At 44.3% G+C, this 23648-nt stretch overlaps 1 protein-coding gene and 1 long non-coding RNA gene across 2 annotated transcripts in view; both read left to right on the top strand.

Moving 5' to 3' along the window:
- UVRAG (UV radiation resistance associated) overlaps positions 1 to 23648 on the top strand; it is an 87336-nt gene that overhangs the window by 23470 nt on the left and 40218 nt on the right. Inside the window, exons 7-11 of the mRNA XM_083736688.1 lie at positions 15724 to 15829; positions 18664 to 18790; positions 19483 to 19567; positions 21687 to 21774; positions 22829 to 22889. Coding sequence (XP_083592814.1) covers positions 15724 to 15829; positions 18664 to 18790; positions 19483 to 19567; positions 21687 to 21774; positions 22829 to 22889 — 467 coding nt within the window. The remainder of the gene's footprint in view (positions 1 to 15723; positions 15830 to 18663; positions 18791 to 19482; positions 19568 to 21686; positions 21775 to 22828; positions 22890 to 23648) is intronic.
- On the top strand, positions 52 to 7186 carry LOC310842351. The gene is made up of 4 exons (XR_014563090.1): positions 52 to 1679; positions 2273 to 2813; positions 2855 to 4560; positions 5149 to 7186. It is a non-coding gene; the product is annotated as an uncharacterized lncRNA (long non-coding RNA).

Below are 23648 nucleotides of genomic sequence, written 5' to 3'. Positions count from 1 at the left end.
ATACCTTTCATCCCTTTTAAAAAGCAGCTGAAGCTGGAGACCATCTCCCTATGTCGTGGGAGTGACTTTCATAAGTCAACCATATATATGTGTGAAGAAGCGTCTTTTTCTGTCTTTCCATGCTTAAAACAAATCAGAATTCTGGCCTCAACAATGGCTTTTGGTAAGAGGAGGGAGGGATCTTCAGATTCCCTGGATGAGGAAGACTGTCAAATACCAAATGGGCCTTCTCTGAGGCCTTCTCTCACCCCCACCTTTAAATGAACATTATATCATGCTGCGGTAATAATTTCGTATGTAAAATAGGTGTGCCACATGTGAGTGTGCCGGGAGATCAAATAGGAGCAGGGCAGGGTTGGTTGGAGTGTCTCTCTGTTAGTTGCTTTGTAGAGGAATGCTGGTGGGTCTAATGACCCCCTAGCTCCCCACAAATCAGTGTTGACTGAGGTATACATAAGCCTTCTCCTCTCCTGCTGCTTTGAAAAATTAACAGCAGAGAGCAGCACATGGATTCAAGCTCTCGGCTAGCCAGTGCTAAAAGCTTTGTGCAGCAGCTGCATCGTAGCCAACGAGGTTAATCTGAGGCGCTGTTACTGCTAATTGAAAATTTGTTTTATATGATTTATGCTATACTTGTGATATTCTATTACGTTCTTATTATTTATTGTTTGGGATTCATTTGAATGAAAAGCAGCGTAGTAATACAATCTATCCATCAAGGGTAGCAATACCTTAAAGGTGTTTTTTTTTGGGGGGGAAGCTGAGCACCAGCAATGCATCTGAGAGCATTGGGTTCCCTGAAATTAATTTCTCATCTCTTCCTCCCCACCCCACAACTTTAAGCTGTGAATAGGAATGCCTTACCCAACTTGAGGCCTATCTCAGGGGCCCAAAACAATTCATACGTTTTTCAGAAATTGTGAGCAAATTTTGGCCTGTTTAAAATGACCCCTAAACTTACTGGGAATACTAAATTCTACATGCTTCATCTCGGGAGAAATCACCTTGCCTATATTGCAGTGACCGGCTTCGTATGTGCCAAAGAGAGGAGACTCCAAGCTGTTTCCTGCATTTCTCTTCTTTCTCGCTAATAACTCTTGACAGTTCAGTGTTCTACTGAGTTTGTGAAGGGTGACCACCTCCTGGACTTCTTGCATGGAGTTAGAGCAGGAATTTTTAACAGCTGGCAAGTGAGTGCTGAATTCTAGCCTGCGGCTGCAGACAAACCTATATGAACCATGTGCATATGTGAGGGGATTGAGAGTCGCAGGGAGATGGCTTAGTTTTCCATGGGGCTTTAATGAGAACAATATTTGCAGGTAATACTCGACACACTGAGCTCCGATACCTTAAAATAAGCCCTCAGGGGGGAAAAGAGTTTCAATTTTAGGATCTTTTAAAATGCCTTATCCTGTATATACCACATTGAACACTGGAATCTGTCATTCTGGGTTGAATAACTGAACTTTCATCTAACTGAGAAATACTCTGCCTTATGAAAAAGTATAGTATCTCCACAATAGTTGCAGACTGGACACGGTGGATAACTAGTCTCCTGCAAGTTGCCAACATCTTGAAATGCATAACTACACCTCGAATGAAATGGGGTTTCTGCCAATAATGATCTCCCCTCCAAACTAACATGCAGCACAACTTGAATAATTTCCTGGTACCAATAGGTTCCCCTTCTCAGTATCCCTGCCAAGAAAACTCCATGGACAGAGATAACAGGTATATAAAAGTTATGACGCTGGAAGATGAGCCCCTCAGGTTGGAAGGCGTTCAACATGCTACTGAGGAAGAGCGGAGGACAAGATTCAGAGCTGATGAAGTGGCTGGGCCAAAGCCGAAAGGTCGCTCAATTGCGGATATGCCTGGAAGCGAAAGGAAAGTCCAATGCTGTAAAGAAAACCTGGAATGTAAGAACCATTAACCTTGGTAAGTTGGATGTGGTCAAAAATGAGATGGCAAGAATAAGGGAATCAGCCCAGAGTGCTCACTGGAGAGACAGATCCTGAAGCTGAGGCTCTAATACTTCGGCCACCTCATGAGAAGAGAAGACTCCCTGGAAAAGACCTTGATGTTCGGAAAGATTGAGGGCCCAAGGAGAAGGGGACAACAGAGGACGAGATGGTTGGACGGTGTTCTTGAGGCTACCAGCATGAGTTTGACCAAGCTGCAGGAGGCGGTGGAGGACAGGGGTGTCTGGCGTGCTCTGGTCCTTGGGGTCACAAAGAGTCAAACATGACTAAACAACAACAACAACCAATAGGTTGTGTTCTGCTCCCCTCCATCTCCACCAGCCACATGCTGCTATCATTCTGACTTGGGACACCAGATTTCAAGTGGCGTCAGAGATGGTTGTGCCTATGGCACTCTAGTCATGCGGTGATTAATGTTTTTCAGCTTGTTTGCCCCTGGGGACATGGGTGGGCAAGCTGCTTGAAGAGGCGAGACCAGTTGCTTTCATGCTTGACCTTCGCCCCAATCAACATAGAAAGACCGGCAATCTGACTAGATCAGGTTTCTCAAACTTGGGTCTCCTGCTGGTTTTGAACTACAGTTCCCATCATCCCTGATCACTGGTCCTGCTAGCTAGGAATGATGGGAGTTGTAGTCCAAAAACAGCCAGAGACTCAAGTTTGGGAAATCCTGTCTTAGAGATGTGATCAGTGCCTCAGTCGGAGAAGGCATGGTTCCTGCATGTTTGCGAGATGCTGTAGTGAGACCCCTTGTGAAAAAAAATAAAATGTAGAGCCAAGTAATGTGAATAGCCATTGGTCCATCTCACATTAGCCTTAATTTGAGCAAGGGTTTGAGCATGTGACTGTATCTCAGCTCCAGGTAGTCCTAGGGAAACCTGATTACTTAAATTTGTTACAGTCTGGTTTGGGGGCATGGAAGCTGCCTTGCTTGCCCTGGTAGATGAGCCTTTGCTGAAAGATGCATAGAAGTGTGTGACTCTGTTGATTCTCTTAAATTTCTCGATGGCTTTTTGGTTGTTGTTTTTTTGTAGCATTGGCCATGGTATCCTCCTGTTCTTCAATGGTTCCAGACATTCCAGTCTCACAAGGTAGTTCTGGGGGATGTTGTTCAGCCCCATGACCTTTGGCTTAACAGGGTGCCAAAGTATCTGTCTTGTCTCTTACTCTGTTTCACGTCTGCATGAAACAACTTGGCGAGATCATCCAGGGGCTTAGGCCGAGGTGTCACCAGTATATTGATGGTGTGTGACTCTACCCCCTTCCCCCCATAGTCTAATCCCAGGAAGTCTGTGGAGCTGCTAAACCAGCGTCTGTCAGTTGAGTGGGCCGAGGGAGGTGAATAAGCTGAAATAATGCAGATAACCTGGAAGAATGGTTGCTCAGGGGCTTTGGCAATCTGGGGAAGGTTGTGCAACTTGCTCCAGATGTGATTGTGCTGCCTTTGAAGACGCAGGTCTGCCATCTGGGATGCCTCTGGCATCCATTCTTGGCAGACATTCTTGAATGTGTAGGTGGTGATGGTAGCTAGCAGTGTGTTTTTTTTTTTACCAGCTTCAGCTAGTTCACCAGCTGTGGTCTCTCCCAAACAAGATGACCCTGATACGAATTCTTCATGCCTTCGTTGCTTCTTGGCTGATCTACTGCGATGCTTGGTAAAAGTTATTTTCTTTTAAAGTATTCAGTGATCTTTAGGTCACTTGTGCCCAAAGCAACTTACAGGTATTGACAAAGTTACTACTAAAACCAAGAACAAAAGATCCACACAAATAAAACAGACTTGGAACTTGAGCAGCATAACCGTTCTCCACCCTCCATCCAGTGAGCGAGACACAACATTACCCAGGAAAAGCCAACTGAAGCAAACGACTCTTTCAGGCCTTCCAAAAAGCCTAATGTTTAGCTGGTGTAGCTCCAAAATAATTTGGAAACTTAAATTCTCAGCTCCGGTTATGGTGCCAAACTATTGTCTGGTATCCATTGATGCTATTTTATCGCTGTGGTCCTATTCCAGCTCTGCTGGTTTCCTGTTTGTTTCCAGGCTCAATTTAAAGTGCTGGTGTTAGGTTTAAAGCCCTAAAAATGGCCTTGGAAGCAGGTTGTTCTCAGGACCATCTATTCCTATATGAACCTTCCTGACCAGTTAAGATCAGGTTTGGAGGTCCTGCTCTTGGTCCCATTGATATGTGGTGTCAGGTGGATGAATATAAAAGATGGGGCCTTCTTGATTGGCGGTGACAATGTTTTGGAATGTCCTCCTTTTGGGAGCCTGTCAAGGTTCCTCACTCTTGGCTTTCAGGCGTCCTTTAAATGCCCCCTCCATGTTTCAGGAAATTTAGACTTTTTAAGATCTTTTATCTGTTGCCATGAGCTTATTAAGATTTTATGCTGCAGTCCGTCTGTGACTTTGTTTTAAATTGCAATTTTATGGAGTTCTTTTTGGTGTGTTTTAATTTTGTAAAAAGCTTTGACTCCTTAGAAAAGATACATAAAGAATGACATCAGATTATTAAATAACCTCTACTGCATGCTATGGAGGAGAGCGGGGGAATCTGTCCTCTTTTTGGCAGCAGATTTTGTAAGTTCTTTTTAAAAATAATATTTATTCCAGTTTTAAAGGTTACAAAAAAAGAAAAAAACCACTAAATTAAGCAAGAAGAAACAAAGCAATACATCACAATAGATACAAACAGACAAAAAGAAAAAAAAGAAAAAAACAGCATAGAAAAATACGAATAAAAAACAAATCAAACCTTCCCATAACTTATTTTTCATCTGCTTGTTTTCTTGACCTCCTCACACCTCCCTTTTTTGTATTCTAGTTCAATTAGATATTTCAGCAAATTCTTTCCATCTTTGTTTTTATCCTAATAATTTATCTTAATATACTGTAATTTTACATTCTCTTCATTCACCAGTTAACAATCCATTTTTACTTAATCCTTTATAACATTTCTGCTAAAGCCACATAACTTCATTCCAACATCCTTCTAACATTCCTTAATTTTACAATGTATCTGTAAATAAACTTTAAATTTCTTCCAATCTTCTTCCACCGACTTTTCTCCTTGGTCTCGGATTCTGCCAGTCATTTCCGCCAGCTCCATATAGTCCATCACCTTCATCTGCCATTCTTCCCGAGTGGGTAAATCTTGTGTCTTCCCAGATTTTGTAAGTTCTGACATTTAGTGCTGCTGTCACATTTGCTGAGAAGCTTTTATTTTGTGAGACAAGTCCTGAAGATGGCAATTTGCTGGGTAGGAGTTAGAATCTGCCAATATTTTAGACGGTGTGCTTGTGAAAGCGATTATCTAGGTATCTGCTGGCCATCCTAACGAAGAGAAAAACAGTGATGAATTTTGAGGGGTGCATCATTAGTACTCCAGTCGGACCTCAGAAGTTGAACGGAATCTGTTCCGGAAGTCCATTCGACTTCCAAAATGTTCAGAAACCAGGGCGCGACTTCTGATTGGCTGCAGGAAGCTCCTGCAGCCAATCAGAACCTACGAAACCTGCGTTGGACGTTTGGGTTCCAAAGAACGTTTGCAAAACGGAACACTCATATCCGGTTTTGCGGCGTTCGGGAGCCAAAACATTCTGACTCGCAAGGTGTTCAACTTGTATATCGAAGAATCCTTTCTGTATGATTAGGCGCACCAGAATGTAGTAGTTGCTCTCAAGCGGTATTGAATTGCATTTTAGTTGCGCTAAACAAGAGATGTTGTTTATTGGTCCCTAAAGGAAAAGAGATGGTGGCTCTGCAACACCCAAGTGGGTTTAAGACACGTTTCTGCTTGTTGGCTTCTGAGAATGGTTATTGGTCCCCTCTGGGGTTGCATCTTACTGTTTGGAAAGAGGACTGGGAAAGCTTGATCCTTCAATGTTTTTCTGCTTTGGGAGCAGAGTTCATCCAAGGGTCCCGAAAGCCCTTGGAGCATTTTGTCTTCATGCACTGTCCCTTTTGCATCCTGAGCTGTTAAGAACACTTGCTTTATGTTGCACAGGAAGCTGATTGCTGGTCAGGATAGACTCGTGGAGCCCTTCTCCATTTCTATCCTCGTTCCTCTTCTTGGCTCCTGTCTTATTCTGGCGTTGACTATTTGTCACATAGTTTCAGGAACTGGGTGAGGATGGGGTTGCATATAAACCTGAAAAGTCCATTGGATGTGTTGGTGGGGAAGGAACTTCCAAAAACAAAATGTCAGATTAGTTGTACATGTGTAGATTTGGGGGTCTAGATTGGAGGCTGCTTCTTCTTCATGGCTAATGTAGCCGGACCACTTTAGAATCTAGTCTCAAGATAAGCATAAAGACTTGTTTGTTCAGGTTTCATATTTTTTGTTTTAAAATCTGTTTAATAGAAGCTCTTTTAATAATAGTACTGGGTGTTTGCAATTTGGGTATCCCATATCTCTCACTTTGCCAAAAAGCTCTCGCTCTGTTTTCTAAATCCCCAGCGGTCATTACTTTGTTTAAATAAATCCAGTGTAAACTAAGGTTGTTTTGGCAAATCTGACCTTCCCTGTATTTATTTCTCTTGTGAGAAATAGCTATAGGATGTGTGACTGTAGTATTTAGTCTGTGCATTCATGGCTTGTGACCAAGAATGAAATAAATGCTGTACATTTGGGGGGGGGGGGGGAGGAAGGAGAGGACAAAAGAGGAAGAAAGTGAACAGCATCCAGGCGTTCAGGAAGATGGATGGAAAAAGCTTCAGGCGATTGACCGCAATGCATGTCAAAAAGCCATAGATCTGGATTCTTTTATAAGCACCATCTGAGAACAGCGACGATTCTCTAACTGACCAGTGTTTGCTTTGTTGATTTGTGACTAACGTACCTAAAATGGCCTAAATATGCCAAACAAAGGGGCTGTGGGGCTGGAATAGATCATTTATTGCTGCCTCCTCACATTGTTGCTTCTTAATAGTGGAAATGTGATTCGACGTGCATCTTCTGCATTGTTAAATTATCAGAACGCTCTGATGAATCTAGCAGAGAAATTGGACTCCTGGGAATTGGTTTCAGTTTTAAAAGGTTCCTGGCCCTTGTGATTTTTGAGACTTTTCTGAAAATGTATAGGTAATGTCTATAAAAGACTCTTAATGCCCAAGAGATGGCACTTCTGTAGCCTGCATGGCTATTGCTGCTCAGTGATTTCTGGTCATGTTTCGCCTCTATCCGAAAAGGAAAAAAGAAAAGAAAGGGGGAAGAGACACACAATTAGCTCCAGATTCTTTGAAAATCAATCATTTAAGAATTTGTGCTTGCAGTTTAGGCTAAAGGTAGGGGAATAACACTTGAAATGTTTCCTGTTGTGGACTCCCTGCAAGTAATAATAATGATAAATTTAGCACAACCTTCTGTTTTAGTCTTCTGCATGTTAGGGTTGTTTACAAAACACTAGGAACTTTCAAAAGTGTGATCCCCCTACCTGTAGAGTGAAGTGGTATTTTATCACCTCATTTAGACCTGCTGTGGGGTTTTAGAGTAAAATGGGACATTTCCACTTGAGGGGCTAGTTTGCAGCCAAAAAGTACCAAGAGAGCAACAGTGTTTGGGCACAAGCACTCCAATTGATATGCAGCAGTTCCAAAGCCTTTGTGATAGACAACTCCCCATTTACATACGACCGTGCAGAAGCACAGTGCCAGGTACCCGGAAATGAGGAGCATCTTGGAGACTCTCCCCAGAGCCTGAAAAGGACCTCTGTGTAAGCCAGAGGGGCAGCAGGGCTTCTTCAGCTGATTCGCAGGGAAGTGGCTGCTTCTGCTGCTGTGCTACCCCTTACACCAGCTGTTAGTTGGGGAGGCTGAGCAGCTCAGCAAAGCCCCGCTGCCCCTCCGGCTTGCGTGGAGATCCTCTCCAAAGCCCCAAGAGATTATTCTCTTTGGGCTCTGGGGTGAGTCTCTTCCCAAGCCGGGAGGACTCTCCAGGGTGCTCCCCATTTTTTGTGATTTTGCACTTGTGTGCTGGGGCCCGAAATGTAACTCCCATGTGAATGGGAAGCCACCTGCATCTAAACAAAAGTTGCCCTTTTTGCTTAATATACGTCAGAATCCAAGAACAAAATCAGTCATAATTAACATAATTAACATTTGCATGTCTGAGTGGGTGCCCGTCTCTGGTTATGAATGTAAACTGTTCATTGAAAGACCTGAACTGATGTGTGCTGTATTAAATTCTCATCCAGTTAGTATCAAACGTTCTTTTTTGATAGCTTCATTTTGGAGATATTTTCACACTTTGTCAATAGATGTGAACTTAGTGAACTGTTTTACATGAAAATAAAGACAGCTCAGAACAACCTTTTGTATTCTAATCCATGCAATTAGTTTTAAATCCTGCATGGTGATAACTTTCAACTGAATTGGGTCAGAGCTGGGCTACTTTCCAAGCCATCACAGTTTATCAGGGAAATCATTTATTGTCGAGAAATAGCTGGTGGAATCTGACTGTGATTGCTTGATGTTTGGTTAATAGCAGAACCTATTCCTTTAACATAAGCAGAATCGATTGATGAACAAAATTGGATGAAATTATTCAAGAGAATATCTGGAATGGATTTGAAAGGTTGCTTACATAGCAGGCAATCATCTATGGCTGTGAGGAGCAGGGAGGAATCTTCTCCAAAATCTGCTGTGTATATTCGGCATTCATCATCAATCTATTTTTCGAATTACGTTTAAAGAAAGCATTTCACTCCTCTAAGTTAAGCTCATGCCCGAAGACAGTTGAAACAAGTAATGCAAGAATTTCACGTGCATCGATGTGAGTGCATGTCCCTTTTGGGGTGGTGCAGTGGTACCTCAGGTTACATACGCTTCAGGTTACGTACGCTTCTGGTTACAGACTCCGCTAACCCAGAAATAGTGCTTCAGGTTAAGAACTTTACTTCAGGATGAGAACAGAAATCGTGCTCCGGCGGCGTGGCAGCAGCGGGAGGCCCCATTAGCTAAAGTGATGCTTCAGGTTAAGAACAGTTTCAGCTTAAGTACATGCCTCTGGAACGAATTAAGTACTTAACCTGAGATACCACTGTAATTGTGGGATGTGTTCCTGGAGGAGAGCAGCTACCTCTGTTCTCCTGGGCTGGGCTGCAAGCAAGTTTGTACAAAATGCAGAGTGTTTCCTCATATTCCACCTGTTGTGGTCTTCAGCCACCAGATAACAACCCCATACGGGACAGCTGCATATTCCTGCATTGCATGGTCCCTTCCAACTTTACAGCTCTATGTAAAGAACTGATGTCTGATCCTCAAGCTAGCCAACATAGAAACCAGACCCGAGTGAAAATCTAGTCTCTTTTATATGTTGTAAATCTGTTAATGATCTGCACAAATATTGTGACAGTGTCATGTAAGAAGTGCTCTTCCAGACACAGGTGAGGCTCAGTGTATTTCTATATTTAAGAAATGACAATTTTTTAAAAAGTGGATCCAGGAAATATGAGTTAGTCAGCTTTATGCTTCTTCCGGATAAACTGGTAAAAAGCAGTATTAAAGAGAATTAGTAAGCCTATTGAGGAAGAATGCTTCCTTGCTGAGAAAGAATGTGGGTGTTTTAAAAATAAAGCATAATGGGAAGAAAGTGAAGGCTTTATTCCTCTCCTCCTTATACTAGAATTGAATTAGGAGCTGGGAGTGGTTGTCCAATCAAGTTGGCCTGTCTTGAATTTCCATTTAGGGCTTTAAATGTAATAATACCTGGAAAGAGACTCAGTAAATCAGCAAAGGAACAACATGATTCCAAAATTCTCCTCTATCTGACGTCTCTAAAAGGTCTCCAAAGGCAGCCCCATGTACATCATGTTTCAGTAATCCAGCCTAGATGTAACGAATGTAGGCTTGACTATGTCCAAGTCTACTCAAGGAATGAACACAGGTGACAAACTAGCACTAGTCTCGAGCCTTCAGGAGCAATGCCAGAACCAGAGTGCTTCCAAACTACATGACTTCCACGTTCAGATTGTGGATTTATGCCAGTTTCTCTCAGACGTCGGCGGTTGCTGCTGTTGCATTTGCGTCCTGCTTGTGGTCTTCCTGGAAGGATTTGGCTCAGCTGCTGTGCCAGGCTGAATGGATTTCTTTTTTCTTTCTATCTATCTGACCAAACGGAACTGCTGTTAAGGTGCATCAGCTAAAGCATGGCTAGGCAAACTAAGGCCTGGGGGCTGGATCTGGCCCAATCGCCTTCTAAATCCGGCCTGCAGATGGTCTAGGAATCAGTGTGTTTTTACATGAGTAGAATGTGTACTTTTATTTAAAATGCATCTCTGGGTCATTTGTGGAGCCTGCCTGGTCTGTAATGGTTCTAGGGGTTGCTCGTGCGTAAGTTGTCGCCACACCTGGCTGAGTCACCTGGGTGAACCCTTTCTGTCTGGACAGCCACTCACCCGTGGCTGTCTCAATCGCTGGCAGAATCCGTCAGTGGGCGTTTCTTGAACTTCTTCCAGCAAAGAAGTTCTTTGATGCCAAGTCTCTGCCTACTCTCCCTGCGTGAAAGTCTTCTGCGCAGGGAGGGTGTGGGCAGTGGAGGACCCGTGCTCTCCCCGCTGGTCTCCGGCGAGGAGTCATGGAGCCTCCTCACCGATTCCCCCATCTGCCCCCCTTCTCCACTGGTGCTACGCTGATTTCCTTCCCCCGCAGATGGGCTGCCTCTCTCCCTCCTGGGACGCTCTCCGGCATCCCTCTGGAGCCCTCCCTCCTCCTCTGGCTCCGATGGCAGTTCCCTGACAGTGTCCTTTTATTTAAAATGCATCTCTGGGTTACTTGTGGGGCCTGCCTGGTGTTTTCACATGAGAAGAATGTGTCCTTTTATTTAAAAATGCATTTCTGGGTTATTTGTGGGGCCTAGGAATTTGTTCTTCCCCCACAAAAAAATATAGTTCGGCCCCATCCACAAGGTCTGGGGGACAGTGAACTGCCCCCCTGCTGAAAAAGTTTGCTGACCCCTGTAAAGGGATAAACAATTGGCCACTCTGGACACAGAGAAGTGCTGCCAGCTGGACGCAGTGCACCAGTACTTTTAGCTGGCAGGACTTCTTCGTGTCCAAAGCGGCTCCAAGATGAGGCAGAGGTCTTGTAAGCCACAAGGTTCACTGGTGGTCTTGGACGAGTCAGAATCCATCAGGATGCTTTGCTTTGCAAGGTTGTCATGCAGATGGGATGGAATGACCCTGGACACATTCAGCTTATTTGGGAGAAAGGCGGCGCACACATGGGGCGAGGGCTTTAAGGTTCAGCTTTGACTTCATTTAATCAGCCAGATGAAATGTGCATGCGTATGAATCTCTAGTGTTAGTGATTGTTTCAATGACTGTAGTGCGCGATCCATAATCTAATTTTGCTTGGGATAATGTGCAATGGTGGAAGCAATGAGAACCCAAAGACTTGAAACATGCCCTATAGAAGTTGATTGCCTTGTGGATACTGAAAAATCTTGATCAAAATCTTTCAGATAAACAAAATTGATTTGGGCAACAAGAGAGCCTGATATTTCTGGGCATCATGTTTAACATTCTTTTATATATTATGGGTCTCTGCTGGCAAAGCTTCCTTTGCTCTGCTTTAGCTGCATCTGGAATGAGGCATTTTATTTTTAGTCTTCCTGTTGGAAACATATTGGCAAATCCTATGAAAATTTTGCCAAACAGGATGTGAGTGTTTTTACAAAAATTTGGGTAAATGTACACAAGTCTGATATGGCCAGATGACCACCGACTGGCCTCTTCAGTTGCACCTACCACAAAAAACCCAGATGTTTTGATTCAAACTGCACCTGTTTTCTGCATCTTTACAAGTATCTGTGCATTTGGCATTTGAGATGTGTAGTAGTTTCTGGTAAAGCACTCTACAAACTAAAACTAAGGTTTGGGGAGTATCCTAATTTTTTTGAACACTTTAGTCTTACAAATTGTTTGAATAAAATGCAAGGAAAGGACTAACAATGGCTGCTCGGGGGGTGGGGGCCATTATATAACCAGCTGTACTTCCTGTGGGAGTTCATCACTAATGGGGCCACCACCGAGAAGGTCTCTTTCTGCTGCTCACCAGCCTGGTGAGCCCAGAAGAAGGGCCCAATTTTACATACGGGCCCAATCTTATATACGCAGGCAGCATGTTTGATTTTCAGACGTATCAGCAGTAGGCGGATAACTATTTCACTCCAACATCTTGCCCTTATGCAGGATATAGTCATATGGGAGTTGTCCTGAAAGAGTAGTCCTTATTTTACATGAAGAGGGAATTCCAAATTGTTCAGCCCCCCCCCCCCAATCTTCTCGCTTTCCTTGATTGCTCTTGGATACCTGAGTGCTTCCAAAGACTTTTAAATTCTGTTTCCGTAACACCCTTGAGATATAATGACCTTGTTGACTTCTCCAGAAGAAAAGAAGAGCAGAGGCTCTTGATTATCTGTTGCTTGTTTTCACCTCGGCTCAACTTGGCTTCTTTGTCCATGTCTGACTGTATAATAGAGTCCTTTTCTGCAGTTCAGTGCAGAGCAAAGGCATTGGGTGGTGGGCCTAGATTGTATAGGCTTCTCCTTTTTGGCATGTAATGCTGTCAGACCTTGAGCTTCTTGGGTAAGTTGTAAGTGGAATTACTGTGCTGGAGCTGGCAGCACAGCTTTACTCTGCGCACAAACATGTTTCAGGAAATCTTGGCTTCAAAACGCTAGCTGGGCTCAGTATTTATAGGTATGTGGAGAATAATATTGTCATGATTGACAGCTAAATACAAGGAAGGCTGGCTTTAGAACTGCAGTTGCAGATCTTGAGGGACTTTTAAAAATCTTATTGAAAGCAAAAGCATTTGGGGTGCCTGTGCTGCAAGAATGGCGTGTAGATAATTCTGGGGCATTCTGCAGAAAATAAGGTCTACAGGGGCTGAATATATTTATGTAGTGTTTTAAAACACGCTGTGGATGGTTTCTTGCTCTCATCTCTTTATGGCAACTCTTGCTCTGTGCCTTAACAGATAGGAGAGAGTATCATACCAATACTACCCAGTGAATACTGGGGGTGTAAATGGGGTTTGGACTCCAGTTTTCCAGCTCAAAATCCAACCCTTAATTTACTAACAGGTTTTACAATGGTTAAGCCTTGATTCTAGTTCAGCCGCTGTACTTTTGAAGGAAGTGGCATGTTCAATTCACATGTGGATTTTTTTTATAGGCTGCAACAAGGAAAGAGCAAGTGGGAAGGAGGGCACTAAGGTGGTCCTGGGTGTAGAATTTTGGGTGCAGACTTTGGAGACTTGGGTTCAAGTTTCAGCTCAGCTGTGAACTTGAGTTACCTCGAGCAAAACCTCTGTCTCAGTAAGTTCCCCACATGTAAAATGGAAATGATATTGACCCACCTCCCAGGTCGCTGAAGACAAATGAAATGAGGTTTCTGAAGCGCCCTGCACAGCTCAAGTGCTCTTTTGCATTATAAATAACAGCCTGCCTCAATGGATCAAGCAAATGAGCTGTGTTGCACGGGAAGGCCAAAAGCGCCCTGCAGGCTGACCTGCCAGACTGGCCTCCAGTGGAAAATGCCCTCAAATATGTCAGTCGTGGAGGTAGCTCTAATGCCTCTAAAATTGCTACATTTTTGGATCATTCTTTAAAAAACATCAACAACTCATTTCCTAAAAGAACCAAAATGTGTTCAGGAAACAGTAGGGAGATGTTGTATCATAAATCATCTTCTGCTAACTTCAACCTGTTTCTGTGCTCTTAAACTGCAGGGCATGCACTTCTGTGTAGTGTAAGGAATGAGGTTTGAATTAGTGCTGCAGGGCTGGGCATCCCAGATTTGAAGCCTCTCCCCGTGTGTGTCACCCGGGAGAAGTCTTTTCTAGCAGAGAGTGTCTGCCTTGCATCAAATAGCTTGGGTTTGGGGAGTGACTGAAACTTACGGCATATTAAAACACTTCTGGTAACTGTTGCTGCTGCCCTTTGGAAAGTAAACCACTGAGCCTCTTGGGCTTGCTGATCGGAAGGTCGGCTGTTCGAATCCCCGTGACGGGGTGAGCTCCCGTTGCTCGGTCCCAGCTCCTGCCAACCTAGCAGTTCGAAAGCACAAAGTGCAAGTAGATAAATAGGTGGGAAGATAAACAGCGTTTCTGTGCACTGCTCTGGTTTCGGTGTTCCGTTGTGCCAGAAGCGGCTTAATCCTGCTGGCCACATGACCCGGAAAAACTGTCTGTGGACAAACGCCGGCTCCCTCGGCCTGAAAGTGAGATGAACGCCGCAACCTCAGAGTTGTCTGAGACTGGACTTTACTGTCAGGGGTCCTTTACCTTTTTATTTCAATATCAAAATTGGAATTTAAAACATTTCATGTTCCTTCTATCTTCCTCCTTCAAATATTTGCTCATTATTTCTGTTTTAATACAGTGCCATCACTGTACATGATCCTTTAGTTTTCCCCTTTCCCTTGCAAGGAGTCTGTGCAAGGGAGCACTCAAAAATGGTTTCTCCCACCTGCAGCCAGAAGTGATGTAGACCATTCTCTACTGCAGGCTTCCTCAAACTTGGCCCTCCAGATGTTTTGAGACTTTAGTTCCCATCATCCCTGACCACTGGTCCTGCTAGCTAGGGATCATGGGAGTTGTAGGCCAAAAACACCTGGAGGGCCGAGTTTGAGGAAGCCTGCTCTACTGCCTCATTCTCTTCCATGTGTAGACCAAGCTTAAAACTTTGCCCAATTTGAAATTGTAATTGAAACCAGTGGCTTGCTTCTTTCTTTCTTTCTTTCTTTCTTTCTTTCTTTCTTTCTTTCTTTCTTCTTTCTCTCCCCCCCATGAGACAGAAGTATGAAGTGTTGCCTGTTTAGGATCCAGCTTTCCATATCTGGAACAACTCTTTGGGATGGGTGTCAGGGGCACTTTTAGAGAGTAGCATTGCGGAGAAACCCCTTGACCTCCTGACATTTGTGCTATGATGTGCCATGGGGCACAATTTTGTCCTCAACGCTATTCAATTACTATTGATTGATTGATAGAATTTATATACTGCCCTATACCCGGAGGTCTCAGGGCAGTTCACCAAATAAAATCAAAATATAAAACCACAAAATACATAATCGAAATAAAAACAACAACCCAATAACCCCCAAATGAAGCCATTGGGAGCACTCATTAGAGCAGGCATGGCCAAACTTGGCCCTCCAGCTGTTTTGGGACTACAACTCTCATCATCCCTAGCTAACAGGACCAGCGGTCAGGGATGATGGGAGTTGTAGTCCCAAAACATCTGGAGGGCCAAGTTTGGCCATGCCTGCACTAGAGGATTCAGAGCAAAATGTCTCCAGTATGCTGAAGACACGCAGCTCTAGCTCTGCATAACTTCTGAATCGGGCATGGACCAAGGTCTGGCTTCTGTGATGAGCTGGTTGAGGGCCATTAAACTTGAGCTGAAACCCTGTGGGTGAATTCACACCCATTTTCCAAGCAGGAGCTTAGTACAGTGAGCACGGACCCATTTGAATCCCAGTTCACCCCATTCCTTTGCTGTGTTGATACTCTGTCGATACCAACGGGAATTGTTATTATTAGTTATATAGTCTATTTATCACCCACCCTTCTCCAAAAGGAGGGAGGGTTACAGCAATTTAAAAACACACTATCAGCATCATTTTAAAGCAAAGACAGTCGAGAGAAGCATTCAGAAAGTAGCTTCCAGCATGTTCAATGCAGCGTAGTTTATTTCCAAAGGCTGTTTTAACTCTTCTGTGTGTGTTTGTTTGTTCGCAGGCTCCACCGGGCCCAGTGTGCAATTAAACAGACTCAGGTAACTGTTCAGAAAATAGGAAGGGAGATTGAAGAGAAACTGAGGCTTACGTCGACGAGCAAGGAGCTGGTAGGTTTCCAGGATGTATTTGTTTCTCTCACTTTATTTCAAATGCCCTGAGTAAAACATTGGTGGGCACATGTAATCAGAGGGCTTTCAAAATCTGAAGGGAGCACCTTGTTAGAGAGGTGTGAGCAGTTGTTAGGGCGCAGGCTCTTTCTGTGCCTAGGTCTCAGCTAATGTAAGTATGATCGGGTGGACAGAACCCCACCGCGGATCATCCTATGTCCCTTATTCGCAATTTGAAGCCAACCATTTATTTATTTCTGTATTTAGGTCTTGATTATCACCCGAATATCATGGAATTTGAGGTGCCTGGCTTGAGTGGGGGAAAACATGCAAAGTTACAAACCTGTAACCAATGAAATTCAGGAATATATTTACAAAAGTTAGGAAATGCGAACAGTAAAAGGTTTGGGGAATCCTAGTCTGTGGAGTACAGCGATGCTCAACCAGTTTTCTCACACTTTGTGCAGACAATCTCTTCCCTGATAGTTAGGCGTGATTTGATCTGCAGCGACAAGTTTTTCACGTGCAGGAGAAATCACTCGATGCCTTCGCGTAATAATTACAGATGTATGGACTTTCTCAAGCACTGTCACTCTTGCGTGTAACTCAACCCCCTTTTTATTATTAAATGGAAATATTTGTCTGGAAGGCCCCAACGTCTTGATGTATTGGATTAAGCCTAAATTGCTGAGAGGGAAAAACCAAATTAATAGGCCTCCTAATGCTCTGCAGTTGTAAAGCATCAACGCTGGCTCTGTGGCGAATGAGCAAAAAGTGGCTGCCAGGAAAAACAAACTCTTACAGATTGGGATTAATGAGCTACCAGTGGAAAGTGTGGTGAACCTTGTAATTGTTTGGGCCGAGTGTAATAGCTGAGCTTGCTGAGACTCCAAGCTTTTGAGGATGAGCAAAATGCATGTAATGACTTCTTGGGCACAGTGACAAACATTTTAATTGTCAACTTAGGCTCCGTTTTTTGTTTTGTTTTTAAAAGAAGAATTTGGAACAAAGCAATCTGTTGGCGCCGACTAATGTCAAAGGGCTCAGCATGGTCTAGAATGGGGACCAGTATAGCTAGTAACTTAATTTGGAAATTTATATTGGCACAGCCTGGCAGGCACCTGGTGCCTCGTATCAATTTTAAGAAGCCAATCTGCTTGTATCCCATTCTCTTCATGATGTTATGCTTGGTTCGGGGAGTCCTGCATTTTATATGCTTGGTTTGGGGAGTCCTGCATTTTATTTCGGTGAGGTTCTCCAACGAGTCTGGAAGGCTTGACACATAATGGAAAATTGAAGTCCTTCATAAAGCTGGCTTTAAATGATGAGGAACGTGGGGAGTTCTGCTATCTCTCTAGCCAGAGGATTACTGTACCGTTGTGTGCCTCTTTCAGCACTGAACTAATTTTCTTCCTTCAGCCCCAGTGCCTTGTGTTGAGGCAATCAAGCCTTCTCCACTGGGTTTACGTGCAACTTGGGCACAGAGCATAGATGCATATTCACGATAAGCCCATAAATCAAATCTACAAATAACATAACAAAAGCCACATTTCCTTATCACTTTAAAGAACTCTTCTCCATGTTCGCTTCGGTCCCCAAGGTAAAGTGAAGCCTGTCATCTTTATGTTGGCTTGTGAGCTGCTTGGAATGGGAACAAGTCAGGCATTCTGCCTTTGTACAAGCAGGGAGGGAAAGGATATTGATAGCTTAATCTCTGAAGAGATTTGTGGACTGCAAAAGCCTCATACTTTGCTCAGGCTGCACTGGGAGAAAATTTAGTTGCAGAGGTTGCAAAATGCAGCAAGAGGCAGAGATCTCAGACCTTGCCTAGAGTTTTGTCATTAATGAAGACCGCTCTGCGGGAGTGCCCAAATTGCAGGTGTGAGTGTGCAGCAGCTTTAGCATGTCGTGCATTGAGCTCTCCGTTGGGGAGCCCTGGGATTTTCTTAACCCCCCTGAGGCTCCCAGTGCAGCCCTTTCAGGGACTGCATTTATTTATTTTTCAACTTGTCTTCCTGCCTTTCCATGTGGGATGCCCAGGGCGACTTACAATAAAATAATTAAAACAGCAATATTGTAACAATCAAATAACAATGCCCAGTTAAAATCACATTAAGTTGCAATCTTAATGTTTAATTCAGGTTAAAAAGGCATGGCAGCAGATAATAAAATAATTCAGCTCTCTATGGTCTGTATGAATGAAAAGGGGGTTGATTATTATTATTATTATTATTATTATTATTATTATTTTATTTACTGGACCAGGCACCCTCAACCTGCAGCCCTCCAGATGTTTTGGCCTTCAACTCCCATGATCCCTAGCTAACAGGACCAGTGGTCAGGGATGATGGGAATTGTAGTCCAAAACATCTGGAGGGCCGAAGATTGGGGATGCCTGTACTGGACGATGACATAATTGAGGGGCTAGACAGGCTTTATGATCCCTGTGTCCTTCCATCATGAGATTATTACAAGCCTTGATAGCTATTGCATTGCAGGAGGCTCTGCTGCTCCCAGGCCTTGACATCTTGTAGTCCAAGTCGGGTGACTTTGGCTTTGCATGGGTGCTTTCAAGAGAGCCTCTCAAGAATTTGCTCTGATCTCTTCCCAAATGGCTCTCTCAATCCTCAAACTTTTCTGAGCCTATCATGTTGTGTTCAGTGCAACAGTCAAACCAGAATCCTAGAATTGTAGATTTGGAAGGGACCCCGACGGTCATCTGTTTCAACCCCCTGCAATGCAGGAATCTCATCTAGCTCATACATGACAGATGGCCATCCAGCCTCTGTGTCAACATATTTGACGAGCAGCCCTCTTATTAATTTGTTTAATAGAAAAAAGAGAGTGAGTGCTTACAGTTGAAGATTTTGGTGCTTCGGAATGAGCTGGAAAGGCAGAAGAAAGCCCTGGGCCGAGAAGTTGCCTTGCTACATAAGGAACAAAGTGCGCTATTTGACAGAGGTAAGTGTGAATTTACATTTCATTTATATATTATAACTCTATACTGCACGTACAACCAATTTAGCAGATGCCTTCCCGTGAAAAGTAGGTGATCAAAGAAGCATGAGCCATCAGAGGAGCTTGATCTGTAGCCGAGCAATGGGTTACTCCTATTGAGAAACAGCTTTGCAGCGTGAGGTGGGACTCCATTGGCCTCTTGTTTGCTCCCTTGATAGCCATCTGCAGTGGTGGTGCTGTAGCACAGGGAGGGCAGGGCAGTGGCTCCCCCCTTTGGCAAGCTGCCACTGTGATGCAGTTCTTCGTTTTAGAGCTGCAAGTCTTTCCAACCAGTTGTCTTAAGGTACCTGTGAGGTCTTCTGTTGATTTGTGAGCTCCGAAGAAGGAAGATATCCAAGAGCACACCAATGGTGCAATTAGGAGAGATCACAGAAACTAGCAAAAAGCTTGCATAGCGTCCTGGCTTTAGCTCCTTAGTGATGCATTTAGGTGTTCTCCAAAAGATGGGTTCACACTTGTGGCAATAGAGATGGTTCTAAGGTGTTTGGCAACAAGAGGCATTCCTTAAAACCATATTTCATAGTATTGCTTTCTTTGTAAATACTCCAAAAATAGTGTTGCGATTGTTGCCAGTATTTAGTGCTGAAACACACAAAAACCAATCAGATACTTTCTTCCAAAAATGTCCCTGGTAGGAAATGCGTTTGAGGAAGAATATCAGAAGCTCCGACTGGACAAAGAACCCTTGCAAGAGTTGAGAAAAGAATGCACCGCTAAGAGGTAAAAGGAGTTTGTCTTTTTTGTTGTAGTAGTTGGATTGGTTGTAGTAGTGAAATGCTGACCTTGTCTTTCGTTTGTTGGATTTCTACCCTGCGCTTCCGTCCGAAAGGGAGCCAACAACATAAAAATGCTATACACAATAAGGGTTCAAACATCACTGAAAAGAACATTTTAAAAAAACAGCTGCTTGTACCTTCACTGCAAATAGCAGCAGCAAACGTAGCTCTCAAAGGCCTAGGCAAATAAAAAGGGTTTAACATTCTGCCAGAATACGGCAGTCTGGGGGAGTGTTTGACTTCTCCTGGAAGGGGCACCGCCACAGAGAATGCCCTGTTTCTTGTCACCATCCTTCTGGCCACTTCAGCAAGTGTGGTCTCTCCCCCTGATAGGAAACTGTGGGTTGCAAGGTACTGGAAAAGCAGCTCTTCACAAGTATTGGGTCCCATGCACACCAGTACTAGCAGTGAACAGATTGTAGCTAGGCATAGACATTCCTTGCCATGGAGGCTCTTTGGCCCTCCAGTAATAACATGGAATGTCCTTGCTCTTTCATGGGGAATACTGCCCCATTGAGAGCAGGCAGGCGTCACGATTGACAGACCTGAGGAATGCTTCCATAACAGCACTGCCATTTTCTTCACGCTAACTGGAGCATTATCCCAGAGAATTCAGGAATTCCGCAGATTCGATAAGTCTCAAAGGATGGAGTGCAGTAATAAGACCCCACACCTTAGGAGCAGTCCATGGTCAATCCAAACCTGTACCCATGAATCCTGGGTTGAACATTACCCTGTTCAGTTTGTACTTGTTGGTTATGACACTACATATTGGGAGCTGTGGGGCCAAAGACTGGACATTTTGCGGATTCAGTAGTTGGAATGGTGATTGGAGGAGGTGAAGCAAATGAGCTGACAGATTCACTAATTCTTCTTTGCCCATGTACCGTATTTTTCACTCTATAGGACGCACCTGACCATAGGACGCACCTTGTTTTAGAGGCGGAGAACAAGAAAAAAAGAATTCTCCCCCTCTCTGCGCGGCGCCCCTTCCATTTCTCCTCCCGCTTAGCTGAAGGGGTGCAGCGCCTTAGCTGAAGGGGCACATACTCTTCAGTTTAAGGAACCCGAAGCCCTGGAGCTTGGTGGGTGTTCCCACTGCACTCCGGAGGCTTTGGGTTCCTTTCGCAGAAGCCAGGAGAGTCTTGCTCTCCAGGCTTCAGCGAAAGGAACCCGAAGCCTCCAGAGTGCAGCGGGAGCTCCCACCGTGCTCCAGAGGCTTCAGGCGGCTATCCTTAAAGCCTGGAGAGCGAAAGGGGTCAGTGCGCACCAACCCCTCTTGCTCTCCAGGTTTCAGCGAAAGCAACGTGAAGCTTCCGGAGCACGGCGGGAGTGCTCCCACTGTGCTTCAGAGGCTTTGTGTTGCTATCGCTGAAGCCAAGGAGCCTGCATTTGCGCCATAAGACGCACACACATTTCCCCTTAATTTTTGGAGGGGAAAATGTGCGTCTTGTAGAGCGAAAAATACGGTATGTGTCTCGTGCATACACACAAACACAGAAGTGTCTTGCTGACGAGTTCTCATGACTGACAGAGGGGCCTAGCAGTTGCTGCCACCGACCAGGAATCTCCTCTGGATTCTATAGTTCTGTCTGCGAGTCCGCTCCCTGGGGGAAACTTGTAAAGAGTCAATCTGTTTGCTGTTCTCAAACCTGTTAAGTCAGAGATCTCACCCGGTCTAGTGGCCTTAAGATGATTCTCTGGTCCCAATGGGTGACACTGCTGCAAGCTCATTCACTCTGAAAAAACACCCTGGTTGTGTGACCTTTCAGCAGCAATTAGTTCCTCTGCCTCCTCTTGTCTAGGAGAAAGTAGATACAAAGGAAGGGGATTTCGTTTCAGCTGGAGGAGTTGCTGAAACAAACACCGGTCATTTTTCTCTTAATTGTGCCAATGTATCTTGCACTTTTATTAAAGGTGGCTCTCCTTTTTAGTCGTGTATATATTGCACTATAATCTGGCAGTACTGTGAATGTTAAACATAATTAAAACTATTGTGAGGCATTGGGAGCAATGTGTGTTGACCCTTCAGGTATTCATTCAATTTTTGTCTTTTTCATCAGAGAGCAATTCTTGAAGACCAATGCACAGCTGACCATCAGATGCAGGCAATTACTTTCAGAGCTTTCCTATATTTACCCTATTGATCTGGTGAGTTTCGCATTCTCCAGTAACGCCAGCTTCGGAAGCTGTAGTCGGGATACCACATTCATTTGTGGAACCGTCGCCATGTCAAACCAAAGATATTGTAGTCTCCTATAGATAGGCCCCTACCTATAGCATGTGCAAGGCTCCAGCTTCAGCCTCCACCATCTCCAGATAAAAAGAACTTTGATCACAGGGCTGGAAAAGAACTGTGCTCAATGCACTGGGGAACTGCTGCCTGCTGAAGCAGACGTACTGAGGACCCTGAGATCAATGATCCCTCTGTTAAGGGTATGGCACGATGTAGCAATCACCCCCTGTTGAGTGACTCTGGGGACATAGGATAGGTCCCTTAAAATATTCTGCACTAGGATTCTCCTGTAGGCCCACCTTCAGTTCTCAGAAGCAAAGGCCAGGAGCGTGTTTATGGGGGCATCTATATAAGTAATAGGGATGCTGGTGGCGCTGTGGGTTAAACCACAGAGCCTAGGACTTGCTGATCAGAAGGTTGGCGGTTCAAATCCCTGCAACAGGGTGAGCTCCCGTTCCTCGGTCCCAGCTCCTGCCAAGCTAGCAGTTCGAAAGCACATCAAAGTGCAAGTAGATAAATAGGTACCGCTCCGGCGGGAAGGTAAACGGCGTTTCCGTGCGTTGCTCTGGTTCTCCAGAAGCAGCTAAGTCATGCTGGCCACATGACCCAGAAGCTGTCTGCGGACAAACACCAACTCCCTCGGCCAATAAAGCAAGATGAGCGCCGCAACCCCAGAGTCGGTCACGACTGGACCTAATGGTCAGGGGTCCCTTTACCTTTTATATAAGTAACGAAGGCAACAAGCAAAACGCAGAGCGGTGCCGGCTGCTGTCAAATCAGGAATGCTAAAGTGAAACGTGGCTTTTGATTTCTTCTGACTCGCTTTCCCACTAAACGTTCATGGCACATATTCGAAGACCTGCCTGCTTCCATTACATGCTCAGGTTTTGATTCTGTTGTTTACATTTCGGGTTTTTTATTCTCGCATGGGCACCCTTCCAACCTCACTTTCTGCTATTAAATCCACAGAATGATCAAAAGGATTATTTTATTTGTGGAGTCAAGTTGCCCAATTCTGAAGACTTTCAAGGTAATTGGCTATTTACCTGCTTGCTTTTGATACCTAATTGCCCTGTGCAGGCATGCCAGAAGAGAACCCCAGACAGCAAATTTCAGTTGGGGGGGGTGATTCCATTGTTTCTCAGGAGACAGTTTTCAAACGAATGTTCCTAACAGCTCCATGATGGGCACCCATATTTTAAGAAAAAAAATTTACCGTATTTTTTGCTCTATAAGACTCACTTTTTCCCTCCTAAAGAGTAAGGGGAAATGTTTGTGCGTCTTATGGAGTGAATGCAGGCTGCGCAGCTATCCCAAAAGCCAGAACAGCAAAAGGGATTGCTGCTTTCACTGCACAGCGATCCCTCTTGCTGTTCTGGCTTCTGAGATTCAGAATATTTTTTTTTCTTGTTTTCCTCTTCCAAAAACTAGATGCATCATGTGGCCTGGTACGTCTTATAGAGCGAAAAATACGGTAAATAGTGACTCACTTTGATTTCTTGTAGTAGTTTGCCCTATTTTGCAAGCCCATCATTGTTGCTACTTGGCAGCATTTCTTACTAGCCCAGATTTCCATATGAACCTTCATGGCATTGCAAAAGAAAGAATAGTAATGATTTCCCCCCTAAAACTTCTCTCCCTTGTCACATAGAAGTCATTTTTCTTATCCACGGTATAGATTGAGCATCAGTTTAGATCAGGGGTCAGCAAACTTTTTCGGCTGGTCCACTGTTCCTCAGATCTTGTGGGGGTCCGGACTATTTTTTTTTTTGGGGGGGGGAGAATGAAT

This window comes from Podarcis gaigeae (genome assembly GCF_964106915.1).
Source record: "Podarcis gaigeae genome assembly, chromosome: 4".
In the NCBI taxonomy this organism is placed as follows: domain Eukaryota; kingdom Metazoa; phylum Chordata; class Lepidosauria; order Squamata; family Lacertidae; genus Podarcis; species Podarcis gaigeae.
Note: the sequence above shows the minus strand (reverse complement) of the source record. Positions and strands in the feature narration are given on the sequence as shown.